The sequence below is a fragment of the Oncorhynchus mykiss genome, chromosome 16 (genome assembly GCF_057628025.1).
Source record: "Oncorhynchus mykiss isolate SJ-2025 chromosome 16, ASM5762802v1, whole genome shotgun sequence".
Lineage (NCBI taxonomy): Eukaryota > Metazoa > Chordata > Actinopteri > Salmoniformes > Salmonidae > Oncorhynchus > Oncorhynchus mykiss.
The window spans coordinates 18,213,973-18,230,215 of NC_143037.1; the positions used below are offsets into that span (position 1 = coordinate 18,213,973).

The following is a 16,243-nucleotide window of genomic DNA, read 5'->3' on the forward strand; positions in this document are numbered from 1 at the left end:
TGTAGTTTTGTCAGAATGATACTGAGACAACTGTAACAAAAAGTTGTTTATTCTCCAAAAACAGACAAGCAAGTTCTGTTTATGAAAATGTTAGAATGATAATATGGATGAATGAGCAAAGTAAAAAGATATGGTTTTCAACAAGTCACCTTAATACACGAATAAAACCGTCACAAAATGAGCACAGATTAACATCGTTTTGCACTAAACGCTACAAAACATTTACGTTAAAAGACAAAATGGCACTGTTCTCTTGTTCACAACACTATGAATGATAACATCTCCACCAGCCTATACAGTAATGTCATAGCAAAAAGGTCTGGACCTCTTAATCAAGGGTGCAGTGTGAAAATGATCTTTTAGTATCCAAATAAACCATCACTGAAGTGAATCTTTAAAAATTAACACTGCATTATATATTTCTTCCAGGGTTGTGTTTCCTCAAGATAACCCATAGCCTGTATTGACTGATCATATCCAGATAAGAGTTTAACCTGATGGGTGATATTAAGCCAAAAGGGAGTCCAAATGCTATCTTGCTTTTTCAGACCCTCTGCCTAGAACCCATATGCCCTTGCACTACCTCTATAGTCTTCAGAACCAGCTTGACACCAAACAGCTAGTTCTTGTCGTCCTCCTTCTCCTCGGTGGGGTAAGAGTGCCACGTAAGCCGCTCCTCGTAGAAGGATATGACCACCTGTGGACACTTCACGTTTGCCTCCTTAGCGGGTACCAGGTCTGCTTCATCAGAGTTTTTCCTACAAGAACAGGCCGTGTGGAAAGAACTATGAGTTGGATGAGTACTTAAGTGGAGGGTTGTGGCTAGTTCAGGGATTGTAGTGACGCCATGAAGCATACAGATGCGGTCAAATATATTGGCACCATTGTATGATTCAGTTTGTTCTAAAAATAAGTTGAAAAAAAGTTGTTTACACATGTATTTGTTTGATTTACAACCGCACAGGACCAAGACATTTTTTAAATTAAATTTAGATTTCACTTCAAATGTCCTGGACTAAATTATTCCAACTAGGTTGGAGGCAATGATTCTCGTTAATTTAGCTTTCATGTGTTAAATTGCAAGTAGAAAGTTCCATTGCAAAGTGCAAGGGTAACAATATCACATCCGGCCATGATTGGGAGTCCCATAGGGCATCGCACAATTGGCCCAGCGTCGTCTGGGTTTGGCCGGGGTAGGTCGTCATTGTAAATAAGAATTTCTTAACTGACTTGCTTTGTTAAATAAAGGTTACATTTCAAAATGTAAAATATATTTGACCGCATCTGTAGGTCAGGATACAGGGAATGGGGAGATGAAAGCAATGGATTATTGTAGTTTTCATTGATGCATACCCTGCTGAAAAAAAACAGCATAGACCAGCACATGCACATAGACCAGCACACGTTGGGTTTTGGACACTTTGATACTGGGCACCAGCTGGTCGAACTAATGTTGTTTCAATGTAATTTGACAATTTATTGCGATGTGGAATCTACATGGAAAATACAAGGACTAAATCAAATCAAACGTTATTTAAAGTGCTTTTAAAGTTTGATTTAATTCTATGACTTTGATTTTTGGTTGAGATGGAGACGTGAATCCAACATGTCAATTATTATTATTGAAATACAATAAACAGCCTATTAACTTGTCGACAAGTTAAATTATATATTGGATTCATGTCTCCGACTAAAAAAGTTAAAGACTGGGATTAAGCCTGCGGCTCAGACGGACCTATCCAAGCTGTAGATAAATCTCCTCTAAATGTTGATATTTGACTGTGTTGTCAACCAAACAAATCAATATACATTTTTGTAATACAGTAAATAGTCATGGTCACAATGAGATTACTGTAATTATACAGTGCATTCGTAAAGTATTCAGACCCCTTGACTTTTTCTACATTTTGTTACGTTACAGCCTTGTTCTAAAATGGATTCAATAAAAAAAAAAGTTTTGCACTTTTTTTCTTTACAAATAAACAGAAATACCTTTTTTACATAGGTATTCAGACCCTTTGCGATGAGACTCAAAATTGAGTATCCTTGAGATCAAATCAAAGTTTATTTGTCACGTGTGCTGAATACAACCTTACAGTGGAATGCTTACTTACAGGCTCTAACCAATAGTGCAGAAAAAAAAGGTGTTAGGTGAACAATAGGTAAGTAAAGAAATAAAACAGTAAAAAGACAGGCTATATACAGTAGCGAGGCTATAGAAGTAGCGAGGATACATACAGACACTGCTTAGTCAGGCTGATTGAGGTAGTATGTACATGTAGATATGGTTAAAGTGACTATGCATATATGATGAACAGAGAGTAGCAGTAGCGTAAAAAAGGGGTTGGCGGGTGGCGGGACACAATGCAGATAGCCCGGTTAGCCAATGTGCGGGAGCACTGGTCGGTCGGCCCAATTGAGGTAGTATGTACATGAATGTATAGTTAAAGTGACTATGCATATATGATAAACAGAGAGTAGCAGCAGTGTAAAAAGAGGGTTTGGGGGGGGCACACAATTCAAATAGTCTGGGTAACCATTTGATTACCTGTTCAGGAGTCTTATGGCTTGGGGGTAAAAACTGTTGAGAAGCCTTTTTGGCCTAGACTTGGCACTCCGGTACCGCTTGCCATGCGGTAGCAAAGAGAACAGTCTATGACTGGGGTCTTTGACCATTTTTAGGGCCTTCCTCTGACACCGCCTGTTGTAGAGGTCCTGGATGGCAGGCAGCTTAGCCCCAGTGATGTACTGGGCCGTACGCACTACCCTCTGTAGTGCCTTGCGAGCAATTGCCGTACCAGGCAGTGATGCAACCAGTCAGGATGCTCTCAATGTTGCAGCTGTAGAACCTTTTGAGGATCTCAGGACCCATGTCAAATATTTTTAGATTCCTGAGGGGAAATACGCTTTGTCGTGCCCTCTTCACGACTGTCTTGGTGTGGTGGACCATTCTAGTTTGTTGTTGATGTGGACACCGAGGAACTTGAAGCTCTGAACCTGCTCCACTACAGCCCCGTTGATGAGAATGGGGAAGTGCTCGGTGCTCCTTTTCCTGTAGTACACAATCATCTCCTTAGTCTTGGCTATGTTGAGGAATAGGTTGTTATTCTGGCACCACACGACCAGGTCTCTGACCTCCCTATAGACTGTCTCGCCGTTGTCTGTGATCAGGCCTACCACTGTTGTGGTATGTTTCTACAACTTGATTGGAGTCCACCTGTGGTAAATTCAACTGATTGGACATGATTTGGAAAGGTATACACCTGTCTATTTATAAGGTCACTCAGTTGACAGTGCATGTCAGAGCAAAAACCAAGCCATGATGTTGAAGGAATTGTCCGTAGAGCGCTAAGACAGGATTGTGTCAAGGCACAGATCTGGGGGACCAAAACCTTTCTGCAGCATTGAAGGTCCCCAAGAACACAGTGGCCTCCATAATTCTCAAATAGAAGAAGTTTGGAACCACCAAGACTCTTCCTAGATCTGGCCGCCCGACCAAACTGAGCAATCGGAGAAGGGCCTTGGTCAGGGAAGTGACCAAGAACCTGATGGTCACTGACAGAGCTCTAGAGTTCCTCTGTGGAGTTGGGAGAATGTCCCAGAAGGACAACCATGTCTGCAGCACTCCACCAATCAGGCATTTATGGTAGAGTGGCCAGACAGAAGCCACTCCTCAGTAAAATGAACATGACAGCCCACTTGGAGTTTGCCCAAAGTCACCTAAAGGTCTCTCAGACCATGAGAAACAAGATTATCTGGTCTGATGAAACCAAGATTGAACTCTTTGGCCGGAATGCAAAGCGTCACGTCTGAAGGAACCCTGGCACCATCCCTACGGTGAAGCATGGTGGTGGCAGCATCATGCTGTAGGATGTTTTTCAGCGGCAGGGACTGGGAGACTAGTCAGGATCGAGGGAAAGATGAACAGAGTAAAGAACAGAGAGATCCTTGATGAAAACCTGCTCCAGAGCACTCAGGACCTCAGACTGGGGCGAAGGTTCACCTTCTAACAGGACAACGACCATAAGCACACAGCCAAGACAAGGCAGGAGTGGCTTCGGGACAAGTCTCTGAATGTCCTTGAGTGGCCCAGCCAGAGCCTGGACTTGAACCCAATCAAACATCTCTGGAGAGGCCTGAAAATAGCCGTGTAGCAACGCTCCCCATCCAACCTGCAGAGAATGGGAGAAACTCCCCAAATACAAGTGTGCCAAGCTTGTAGCGTCATACCCAAGAAGACTCGAGGGTGTAATCGCTGCCAAAGGTGCTTCAACAAAGTATTGAGTAAAGGGTCTGAATACTTATGTAAATGTGATATTTCCATGTTTTAAATGTCTAAGTCTATTTTTGCTTCGTCATTATGGGATATGGTGTGTAGATTGATGTGGGAATTAAAAACAAATCTATTTTAGAAAAAGCTGTAATGTAACAAAATAAGGAAAAAGTCAAGGGTCTTAATACTTTCCAAATGCACTGTACATTTCTTCCTATGTAATCATATAAAGCATGAATGTTGAAGATAGCATGCATAGGTAATAGCAGGTCTGTGGAGATCTTCACAATTACTGTAATAATCAGTGGAGAATCTTGAAAAGCATTGATCACTTACATTTTTTACTTTTAATGTAATCGCAACTGTTATCCAGGTCATTTGGTTCTGCTGTTAGATGAAGTCTGCACGGTGATATCACATTAATCTGTTCTATAAATAAACAAGATATCTGACATTGTATTCCAATTTGAACTTTGCTGAGCTTTTAAATTCTAAAAAGGTCATTGCTATACGGGATCCTTGGAAAGTCACCCCATTGAAGTTGAAATGTAAAATGGTTACGGTAAACGTTAAGGGTTTTTGGTTTAGTCAGAAATTACTAAAATCACCAGGAATTTGGCTAAAAATGTGTTTCATTTAAGAAATCTGTTCCCAAGTATTCCCACGAGAAAAGAAAAAAGAGATTATTGTGTCTCAATGTAATCAAGGTATGAATGATTGGATTTGAAAATAACAATCTCTTTATGGGCTCAGTTGTGGTCAATTTGCAGTTTACAAATGATTAGGTTCGGCCCTCCTACAAAAATCGACCAACGGCTTAATCTAGTTGCCTATTCCTGAGCTAGTCCATGCTGGTCAGACCAGTTTGACCAGCATCAGACCAGCATGGACTAGCTTGAAATGTATGCTGATCTACGCTGTTTGGGAATTGACAGGTAGACAGTATCCACAACAGGAGTTAACATGCTACTGCTCCATGATTAGGTCTAGTAAGCAGTATAAATAAAGGTTCAAATAAATTCAAATGAATAGGGCGATTAAAGGCTAAACAAACCATTTCATGAGGAACATGAGTTCTCCAGTGGAGTCAGTGGCACCAATAATCCTTTCTGGATCCAAACCTCGAGCGAAGCCCCTTAGTTTCTCTGGCTAAAACACAGTGAATCGCAGTCAATCAATGTGACAGAGCAAAGACAAATGATTGCATCTGTGTACATGCGTCGGTCTTTAGGACTTACGTCATCTTTTCTCTTCTTGGGTCGACTTTCCTCTCCTTCCACACTGGTCTCTGCAGACTTCCTCTTACCCACAGACTCATGGGCCGATTTCTGTTTCTGCAGAAACTGTGCAATCAGGTCGGGGCAATCCAAATTATCCTCTGGTTCCCATGTGTTGTCGTCACTGAATAAACATACAGGCAGGTGTTAATCAAGCCCGAAAACGGCATTGGAGGGAAAGTGGTGTTTTGATTGGTCAGTATAAGCAATCCACACACTAGGGATATTGTGGAAACTCACTCCGAAAAGCCTTTCCACTTGAGAAGGTACTCCACTCTTCCTTTCACTACTCTTCGATTCAAGACCTTTTCCACCACATATTCTTCTTCCTCCTCCTCTTCCTCCACGGGCACCACATCCTCTGCCTTCTTCTCAGCCGGCGTTGTCATCGTCACCTGAGACTGGGTGGGGGCTGTGGGTGCAGGGGGAATGATGTCTGCAGGTGCAGAGGGATTGATGTCTGCAGGTGCAGGGGGATTGATGTCTGCAGGTGCAGGGGGATTGATGTCTGCAGGTGCAGGGGGATTGATGTCTGCAGGTGCAGGGGGATTGATGTCTGCAGGTGCAGGGGGATTGATGTCTGCAGGTGCAGGGGGATTGATGTCTGCAGGTGCAGGGGAAATGTTGTCTGCAGGTGCAGGGGAAATGTTGTCTGCAGATGCAGGGGTAATGTGGGCTGTGGGTGCAGGAGCAGCAAATCACGGCTCCAGAAAACGGCCACTCTGTTGAGGTGACACTTATACTGAACTTTTCACTAAAGGGGTAATCCGCAGTTGAAACAATAACAAAGCGAATTCCCCGCCTGTTTTGGTAAAAAAAAAAGCTAAGGGATGGGCCTGGAGAAATGTAACCACTCTCAAATACATATACTACAAGGACTGACCAACCAAGATATGAAAAGTATAGTTAAGCATGTTGATGTGTTTAATAACATTTACAATGTTTACAAACATTGGAGTAAAACAAGCTTATATTTTGGGTTCTGAGGTGGTAAGACAGTTTAAGTTAATGAGGCATTTATAAGTTATTTTCTTTAAGAATCAACGGGTATACAGTAGGATCATGACCTAAAATATTGACACCCTTGATAAAGATGTGCAAAAAAGACTAAAATAAATAATACAAATACTGAGCTATATTGTATGCTCAATTATTTTATAATAATACACTTGCTCAGAGGAGATTTTGTTTGACAAGTAATAAAACAAATCTAAAAAGATATGTCAATGTTATTACCACCCGTTTTCAATACTCTGGCATCCTCCCATTGCGAGTATAACAGCACTGAGCCTTTTGAAAATAGAGCTCTTTGGCCAGGCACACACCAGAAAATAACCCTTTTTTTTTAAAAATTACTTGTTAAATCAATTTCTGAATAATTGTACTAGTATAAAATGTTCCCTTTTTTTGTTGCATACAATATAGCTCAGTATTTGTATTATTTATTTGATAGTATTTTTTGCTCATGTTTACCAAGGGTGCCAATAACTTCAGTCATGACTGTATAGCATTCCTTTATAAGTCCAAAAATGTATGTAGCAACTGCAGATTGCCCCTTTAAAGCCTAAAGATGCTAAGCTCTATGGCGTCTTGTGAGAGGTAGCGTCACCTTTTGAAATTATATACTGTAATTCAGTGAAACACAGAGGTAGATGGGAAACTCACAACATCACGGAGTGCCACACATAAATGATAAACGCCTATGTTTACCCACTGCTGCAGAAGAAGATTTGTTAGTAGAAATAGCAGCTTGACTTTTGTAAAACCATCTACTCCCTTTACCCCTTACACAGACAAAACAGAGAAATGGCTTGTATATTTGAAAAATGTTATAAGACCTTCAGTGAGAGTGGGAGCATCATTAGAAGGTTCTGTAGACTCGCTCATACTCATCAGGTAGACCGTGGGACCAGCAGTTGGTTCCTGGTCAACGTCAAGAGTAGGGGCGATGGGGGTCAGGAATCAACAAGGTAGACAGGATTTAAAAAAAAATAGCATTGGAGAGAAAGCGATTCATGAATGTCTACATGTCTATACCATTTTTTACAGGGCTCTAACATGGGCCCTTGATGTAGTTGGGCAAAAAAATTGTGAGAACTTTGGGGAGTGAATGGTATTTACAGGTTTACTATGCCTAAATGTCACAGTAAGTTGTTTCTTTTTGTAGATACTGAAAATGGATGTGCATCAAGAGTACCCGTATGCAAATTTCTAATAGCAAATGAGTACAGTGCTGGAGAGAAGCACAAGAATATGGACAGGGGTGGCCTCCAGCAGCTACAAATTTTTTTGGGGGGGGGGGGCTCAATTGACCACAGATGTTGCGGTAGCTCGCAAAATTACTGGGGCCATCATGCAGGAGATGGAGTATAAACACTTCCTTCAATCTGTGCAACAACTGGAGGGCAAGTAACCACTTACAATACGAGTAGACAACCGGTGATGGCGCTATTATTCCCTTTACGTTGTTTGTCATTTTACTACATGAGGAAAAACTACGCTCACTAGGGGGTCCTTAACTAGAAGGCATACAGCTTTTTGGGTATTTTAACTAACCCTAACTTAATTATCCTAACCTGCTACGTCAATTATTCTAACTTGCTGCATACGTTCACCTAACCTATTACGAAAAGTCAAATCTGGCAAAAGCTGTATTCAATTTAGTCAAAACCCTTCTAGGGGCTTATTTAGCGACTTAGTCGCTATATTTTGGTGAGTTTTCAGATACCTTCGGCGACTTATATTGGTAAAAGAGTCGAGCGACAAAATTCAGCTACCTTTCAGATAGCCTTGGGGGAGTTTTGATAGCTTTAGCGAATTTTCCCAAACAATTATGCCGCAAACGAGAGTGGGAGAAGTTGTCTGTGGAACAGACAAGCGGAGGAGGTGTGCGGCGGGAAAGGGGACAAAAACGCTACACGGGGAAAAAAAATCAGCTGTGCCGCAGCAAGGCAAATTGATGCTGTGACGTTGTCGTGGAAACGGTCCTCTAGCGACAAGGCAAGGAGCCAATATAGATTCTTACTGAAAAAGTTGATTTATTTTTTATTTAACTAGACAAGTTAAAGAGAACAAGAACAAATTCATATTTACAATGACGGCCTATGAACAGTGGCAGAACGACAGATTTTAACCTTGTCAGCTCGGGGATTCGATCTACAACCTTTCGGTTACTGGACCAACGCTCTAACCACTAGGCTACCTACCGCCCCAACTGAATAATTGTTGGCAACACTGGCTACAATACGAGGTGAACCAAAAATCGTTTAGAAACTCTGTGGTGATACGGCATCATGCTTGACCGGAGTACAAATAATCAGTTAGACAAAACATGGTTTAATATCGTTTGAAAACTGAGCTAGCGGTCTAGCTAGTGTTCCCTGTTATTTACAGAGCCACGGTTCATCCCCGATTCAGACGAGCTCTCGAGTACTAGTTACACACGCCACTTTCCTCCATATTGGTTTCAATAGAAAACAAAAGCATCGCTAGCATGCACATTCTGAATGTGTTAGCTAGCTAGTTAATCCAACAAAGCGCAATGTATATAGAAATGCATTCTTATCGTTATGTAGTTGGCAAGATACTCGCTGTAGCTAGCTATAATTACATTATTTCCCAACACAAACGTGCAGGTAGCGAAGACTAGCAAGGATAGAATGCAACTCACCTCAAAACGAGTATTTCAAGAGGAAAAACAGTGTCTGTTTTCAAATGTTTATATTATTAGCAAAATAATATGGGTTATAATTTCTTATAAATGTGTTTAGTTTATTATCAATCAAATATGAGCTTGTGTAAGCTAAATATCGTGTCCGCCCCCTTCGTCTCCGATCTCAAAAATTCTTTGTACACGTGCATCGATTCTACATTGTGTGGATTTCCCAACGTAACCAAAGTTATCTCATGTAGGTGTCTCAGATGATTTAGAGATTAGCTAGTCGGCCGATCTGCTCAGTGAGTGTACCAACGCGGTATATGTCCGCTCCCGTTAGAACATGTTCGATTTTAACACAACATTTTCTACTAAATGTGTATGATTTCCTCCTGTCCATAATATGTTAGCTAATAAAGTCAAAAATGTCGGTGCTGTAACATTTATCATGAAGGGAAAATGGCGACTGTTTATTTATTTATTTAAAGGGTTTGAGTTTGCCCGGAAACGGAAATTGCGTCTCAATTGATGCCAAGGCATGATTTTAGTGAATTACAATTTCCTCGAAACTGCGCCGAGTTCCGCAGATCTTTGTATTGATTGTAATTCGACACTTGTAGAATTGGTGTTTCAAAATATCGGTCGAAGCGCTCAACTCTGAATAGCGACTGTTAGCTAGCTAATTATTTGTGGCTCTTTCAAAACACATTTTTAAGAAGACGTTACAAATGTACTGACTTCATATGAACGTTACCAGCTAGCCTAGCCCAAGTTGTCATTCCAAAACATGATTAATCAGTTTGTTACTCTAGCTAGGAAGTGTGGGTAAACAAACGTTAGTGTCAGTGACTTTTGAATTGTATCAACATTTATTTTTACAATGTGCCTACAGTCAAATACTTTTTTTTTACACAGAAGTGGTTGGTGGTGGAGTTAAACCTATTGCGTCTCTGTGCTATCAAGACGAGGAGGGGGGGTTATCTTGAGGGCAAATGGCAAGTGAAGGAATTCCTCCCCAATCTTCTGTTCCCATGGCTAACAGCAAAGAGAAGCAAAATACTAACTGCATTTGAGATATCGATGCGTACCTTTTTCACAAAGATTATTGCGGCCCTGAACCGTTGTCCTCATGTGACTGAGTGCTTTAGTGAGACTTGAGAGGTGCCACCTGTGGAAGAGAAGCATTGGCAGTTTCCACCTTTGCTGACTCTGACTCTTTGGCAGATGTATCATGTGCAGCGTAGCCTACGGAACGATTATTAAGAATCACGAAAATATGTAAATTAGAGCCCGACCGAAATTAGATTTTTGCTTCCGATTCCAATACCTCTTTTACGGAGGCAGCAAAGTCGCCGATATATCTGCCGATATATTGTTTTTTTAGAGGTGGAACTAAAAACATACTTTTTTAAAATTTATTTTTTTACACAGATTGTTCTTCAAGGGATTAACAGATACTCTGAATGATGATTAAGAATCACGAAGAAGATGTAAGTTACCCTCATTCTCTCCCCATTTACTCTGACACTTTTCTCCACTGTATGCTCTGGTAAACAAAACTGTTGGGTGAAAAAAGGATACACAGTTGTGTCGCGCAATCATGGGAGAATCTCAATTGCATACTCCTCACGTCCTCTCCTCGCCTCCTTATCTAAATCCATTGATGAGAAATCTAAATGTCCCGCCCCTCTGACCTAATCCTCCAATGGGTTTTGAGAAGGAGGCGAGGAGAGGACCCGAGGATGCTCAATTGAGATTGTCCCCATGACATGGAACCATCATGTTGTACAACACCATGTTGTATCACTTCCTCCTAGCTTTGCAAGCTGTTGATTCACCAATTTAGCAACACAAACTGCCTGCAGCTGCCTCTGTTAGTGAAAGCAGTCTTTTGTTTGTCTCTGCAGGAGTTTGTTGCTGTTCGGGTCCAAGATCCTCGGGTTCAGAATGACGGGTCTTGGAATTCGTACGTAGATTTCAAGATATTCCTACATGTGAGTGTCCATTCACTGTCTAAACTTGACAAAGAAGCAGTTGTCTCAATGAGTGCGTAAGTCCTTATTAGAGCTGTAGATCCAAAGTAATCAGGAAGGGCTAGTTTGACATTTCTTTACAATTGTGCTTTACTCATTTATCATAGATGAGTCAGGACCAGGAAAAACAAATTACTACTCCTATCACCAAATTAACCTACATGTCACTAAAGTGGATGGCCTGTGGGTTAGAATGCTGGAGTTGAATGAAGGATAAATCTTGTACTCTCTTCCTAATCATTTTCCTTTTAACAGAACCAGAGACAAAACCTCTGACTTTCAAACGTTTATAAACCAGAAGTGTCATAAGAAAATGCACTAAAATATGAATGTTACAGAAAGTTCTATATATACTTTCCAGCCAGCACATGACTCCCACAAAATAACTGGTCATTTTCCATAGCTGTCCATTATCCTCTTCACGCACTGCACAAATGTGATTTGCTGCTGGCTGCTTATCATTTCGGCACTAGAGGCCCAGCTCAAGGCCAAATTATTTTCAATTCACATGACGTTTCCCACTACATCAAAGTTATATTTCTAAATACTAAAAAACACTGTATGATCAACTAGACAAATTACACTATGAATATACTTGATTAACTGAATATGCTTTACAGAACACTGAGTGGCTGCTGCCAACACACTGACTCAACTCCAGCCACTTTAATAATGGGAATTGATGGGAATTGATGTAAAATATATCACTAGCCACTTGAAACAATGCTACTTAATATAATGTTTACATACCCTACATTATTTATCTCATATGTATACGTATATACTGTACTCTATATCATCTACTGCATCTTTATGTAATACATGTATCACTAGCCACTTTAAACTATGCCACTTTGTTTACATACTCATCTCATATGTATATACTGTACTCGATACCATCTACTGCATCTTGCCTATGCCGTTCTGTACCATCACTCATTCACATATCTTTATGTACATATTCTTTATCCCTTTACACTTATGTGTATAAGGTAGTAGTTTTGGAATTGTTAGCTAGATTACTCATTGGTTATTACTGCATTGTCGGAACTAGAAGCACAAGCATTTCGCTACACTCGCATTAACATCTGCTAACCATGTGTATGTGACAAATAAAATTTGATTGATTTGATTTAAAGTCCTCGAGATAAACATGTTTGTTATGAATTCTACAACGATCATGTGCCTTTTGTTAATCTCTGCAGTTCACTTTGCTCTCGCTATGATGTTTGACTCATGGTGATGAATAGCTAAACCAGCATCAAGCTATTTTGATGTAGACTTATTCTCGAACCCATAACAACATTTTGCGCTGGAGAAACTGGATGCTTAAAAGTAGACTCGGCGACATGTCGATGCAGAAAGTAAACCGCAGTGGGTAAATTTCCGCAAAAACTAAGAGCGTTGAAGTGCGAGTCTCAACTTCTCCGCTGTTTTGGTGCACTGGCTACCACGCTGTAACAGCATGAAGCGAACCTGTGCACATGCGCAGATACTGTGTGACTGTGAGAGCGAAGTCTTACATCTCGCTCATCTCAATATCTGCGCTGCTGCTCGTGGCAAGGTTATTTCGCTGAGTCTACCTTTTAACATTGGACGGCTTTATTCAAATTGCTTGACAATCTAGTGTTGACCTTGTTCTCTGTAAACACAATGGAATCCTGCAGTTCAAGTTCTTAATCTGTACTGTCCTTGTCCCTTCCTGACATTAGCTTATGTGCTTGATTCAGTCATCAGAAGGACATAATGCAGATTTTTTTTTAAATGTGTCGAATACAACCGGTGAAATGTTTACTTTACAAGCTCTCTTACAAGGAATTGCCAGACTTCAGCCACCCAAGCCATGGACTGTTCTCTCTACGACCGCCTGGCAAGCTCTATCCACGTACTCACATGCACGCAGTCGCTACTTTTTTACTTCTATTATTATGTAACCTGATGCCTAGACACTTTACCCCTGCCTGCCTACTTACCTCAATTACCACATATTAAAGTAACAAAGCCTACCATCAGTAACACACTACGCCGCCAGGGACTCAAATCCTGCAGTGCCAGACGTGTCCCCCTGCTTAAGCCAGTACATGTCCAGGCCCGTCTGAAGTTTGCTAGAGAGCATTTGGATGATATATGTCATATGGTCCGATGAAAACAAAATATAACTTTTTGGTAAAAACTCAACTCGTCGTGTTTGGAGGACAAAGAATGCTGAATTGCATCCAAAGAACACCATACCTACTGTGAAGCATGGGGTGGAAACATCATGCTTTGGGGCTGTTTTTCTGCAAAGGGACCAGGACGACTGATCCGTGTAAAGGAAAGAATGAATGGGGCCATGTAACGTGAGGTTTTGAGTGAAAACCTCCTTCCATCAGCAAATAAATTCATAAAAAATCCTACAATGTGATTTTCTAGATTTTTTTCCCCCTAATTTTGTCTGTCATAGTTGAAGTGTATCTATGATGAAAATTACAGGCCTCTCTCATCTTTTTAAGTGGGAGAACTTGCACAATTGGTGGCTGACTTAATACTTTTTTGCCCCACTGTATATAGCTGACATTCTTGTGTGTTTTTCTTTACCTTAACTTTGCATCGTTGTGGAAGGTCTTGTAAAAGAAAATAAAACACACAAGAACATCAGCTATATACAAGGAGTACCAATAGCATATTTAAACCTATTCAGCCTGAGGGAGAAGAGGCGCTGTTGTGCCCGCATCGTGAGTGTGGACCATGTTAAGTCCTCAGTGATGTGGACACCCGAGCAACTTAAGTTATTGATCCACTGCACAACAGCAGTGGATGTCATCCGTCTTACAGGCTCCTGACCAATTCTCCTATTTAGTGTTTCTTTTTTTATGCTGATTTTAACTTTTGGTTTTTACATGTCTCCGCCATCTTTTCCTACAACCGAAACAGATTCTGGACATCAAAACAGCTGTTATTAACCTCAATTTGGATGAACATTTCTACTTGAGTTGACAGCTCTAGACAATCTGTTTACTCCGGACCAGGCCCTAATCCCTGGACTCAAAAGAGGAAGCGGTGGCAAAAAGAGGCAGGTGTGTTTGATGACTCAGCAAAGGTCGTAGCGGGACTACTTGTCTGCATCTGTGTACCATCCTTGAAAAGCGGTAACTCTAGCCTTTAGCATAGTGCGGATGTCACCGTTAATCCAAGGCTTTTCGTTTGGGTAAGAACGCACTAGGGGTGACAACGATTAAATGACATAGGGATTTTTTCAAAAAGTTAATCATCCCTTACTGAAAACTTTTTAAAATCATTTTATTTTGCCAAATTACACAGAACACAAATATAAACACAACAATTTCTACAATTTTAACGAGTTTCATTTCATATAAGGAAAATAGTACATTTAAATAAATCTGTACCACAACCTCACCGCCACCATGGGGCACTCTGTTTACAAGCAAACCGCTCACCCACACAACGCGTTGTCAACACGTTGTCTGCAATTTGCCCGGTACAGTTGAAACCGGGATTCATCCAAAAAGAGCACACTTCTCCAGCGTGCCAGTGTCCATTGAAGGTGAGCATTTGCACACTGAAGTTGGTCACGACACCAACCTGCAGTCAGGTCACAGGCAATCCCGCAGGTGAAGAAGCCAGATATGGTGGTCCTGGGCTGCCGTGGTTACATGTGGTCTGCGGTTGTGAGCCCGTTTGGACGTAATGCTAAATTCTCTAAAATGATGTTGAAGGCTACTTATGGTAGAGAAATCAACATTAAATACTCTGGCAACAGCTCCGGTCAGCATGCTAATTGCATGCTCCCTCAACTTGACATCTGTGGCATTGTGTTGTGTGACACAACTTCCCATTTTAGAGTGGCCTTTTATGGTCCCCAGCACAAGGTCCACCTGTGTAATGATCATGCTGTTTAATCAGCTTCATGATATGCTACACCTGTCAGGTGGATGGATTATCTTGTCAATGGAGAACAACGGACCAATGGACCAGCACTTTACATGTCGTGTTTATATTTTTGTTCAGTGTAAAATCATGGTGCAGTTACCACTAACTAACACAGGCCCTGCTCATCAACATCATAAAGGGAAAATTAAACAAACATCTAATGCAACAATGCTTTTTGTGTTTAGTAGGAGGAGATATGCGTCTTTCAAATGATTTGCCTGGGATATAAAGCGCTCCGCACGTCATGGTCATTAACAAATAGAAAAATGGTAGAGCGAGAGACACAGGGAAGCAACAGCAGTGAAGTCGTGTATGGCAATAGGCGGCAGGGTAGCCTAGTGGTTAGAGCGTTGGACTAGTAACTGGAAGGAAGTTCAAACCCCCGAGCTGACAAGGTACAAATCTGTCATTCTGCCCCTGAACAGGCAGTTAACCCACTGTTCCTAAGCCGTCATTGAAAATAAGAATTTGTTCTTAACTGACTTGCCTAGTTAAATAAAGGTAAAATAAATAAAACGTTGAGAAGTTAAATGAGAAGGTGATGATATGCAAACTTTGCGAGGTGGACTTGCGCTACAGTGGCAGTACAGGTGCAGTGCTGAACGGGTTGACCCAACCCATTGCTGGCAGGATGGAGTGAGAAAATCACAGCACTGATTTACAGAAATGATTGAAGTCGATATGCAATGGTAGAGGATGTCAGCTTCAGAACCCTAATGTAGCATTTCTCTATCCTGGTCCTGGGGAACCAAAGGGGTGCATATCTTTGTTTTTCCCTTTTTGATTCAACTTGTCAACTCAGCACCAAGCTAGCTTGACCAGCTATAAAGTCAGAGAAACAAGTTGAGGAAAAAGTAACTAAAGAAAACATGGTTTTTATTATCATCCGAAACAATATATTTATCCTTTCTTGAATGAGAAGGTCATATTTTGCAATCTCCCAAAATAAATTCATTTATAAAATAACTAATGTCTGGGCCATTAGAAATTCTGTTTGGGCCAGTAGGTTTGAGTAAATATATCTAAATCCATGTAAGATCATGCTAATGTAAAAAATGTCTAGTCGTTATTAGCC

At 41.0% G+C, this 16,243-nt stretch overlaps 2 protein-coding genes across 25 annotated transcripts in view; one reads left to right on the forward strand and one right to left on the reverse strand.

Annotated features, from left to right (window-relative positions):
* Positions 1 to 33: 33 nt before the first annotated feature.
* cbx1b (chromobox 1b) lies at positions 34 to 10,879 on the reverse strand. Of its 19 annotated transcripts, none has more exons than XM_090202106.1 (7): positions 10,705 to 10,879; positions 10,294 to 10,373; positions 7,389 to 7,473; positions 5,791 to 5,962; positions 5,512 to 5,674; positions 5,328 to 5,422; positions 34 to 758 (listed from the first exon to the last, which is right to left on the reverse strand). In XM_090202106.1, exons 3-7 carry the CDS (start codon positions 7,441 to 7,443, stop codon positions 620 to 622), a joined length of 624 nt encoding a protein of 207 aa, XP_090058232.1. In that variant the 5' UTR covers positions 7,444 to 7,473; positions 10,294 to 10,373; positions 10,705 to 10,879; the 3' UTR covers positions 34 to 619. The 19 variants fall into 19 exon arrangements, with proteins under 19 accessions (XP_090058232.1, XP_090058231.1, XP_090058224.1 ...); XM_090202105.1 differs by having other exon boundaries at positions 5,791 to 5,986; XM_090202098.1 differs by having other exon boundaries at positions 5,791 to 6,226.
* The window catches only part of LOC110491501 (uncharacterized), a 17,977-nt gene continuing 10,172 nt past the window's right edge, over positions 8,439 to 16,243 (forward strand). The window contains exons 1-4 of one of the 6 annotated variants that reach the window (XM_021564990.3): positions 9,715 to 10,040; positions 10,124 to 10,200; positions 10,637 to 10,695; positions 11,113 to 11,199. In XM_021564990.3, the coding sequence (XP_021420665.2) occupies positions 10,669 to 10,695; positions 11,113 to 11,199 (114 nt within the window). In that variant the 5' untranslated portion in view covers positions 9,715 to 10,040; positions 10,124 to 10,200; positions 10,637 to 10,668. Of the gene's footprint in view, positions 8,801 to 9,714; positions 10,041 to 10,120; positions 10,201 to 10,563; positions 10,696 to 11,112; positions 11,200 to 16,243 lie in introns of those variants that run through there. The other 5 variants (XM_021564989.3, XM_021564992.3, XM_090202096.1 and 2 more) reach the window with 5 other exon arrangements.

What these genes read in the sequence shown, in the direction of transcription:
- cbx1b (XM_090202097.1), bottom strand. An exon ending in AAGTGGAAAGGCTTTTCGGA is followed by an intron (nt 5,675 to 5,790) that starts GTGAGTTTCCAC and finishes ATGTTTATTCAG; the next exon opens with TGACGACAACACATGGGAAC. An exon ending in CTCATGTTCCTCATGAAATG is followed by an intron (nt 759 to 5,327) that starts GTTTGTTTAGCC and finishes CTGTTCTTGTAG; the next exon opens with GAAAAACTCTGATGAAGCAG.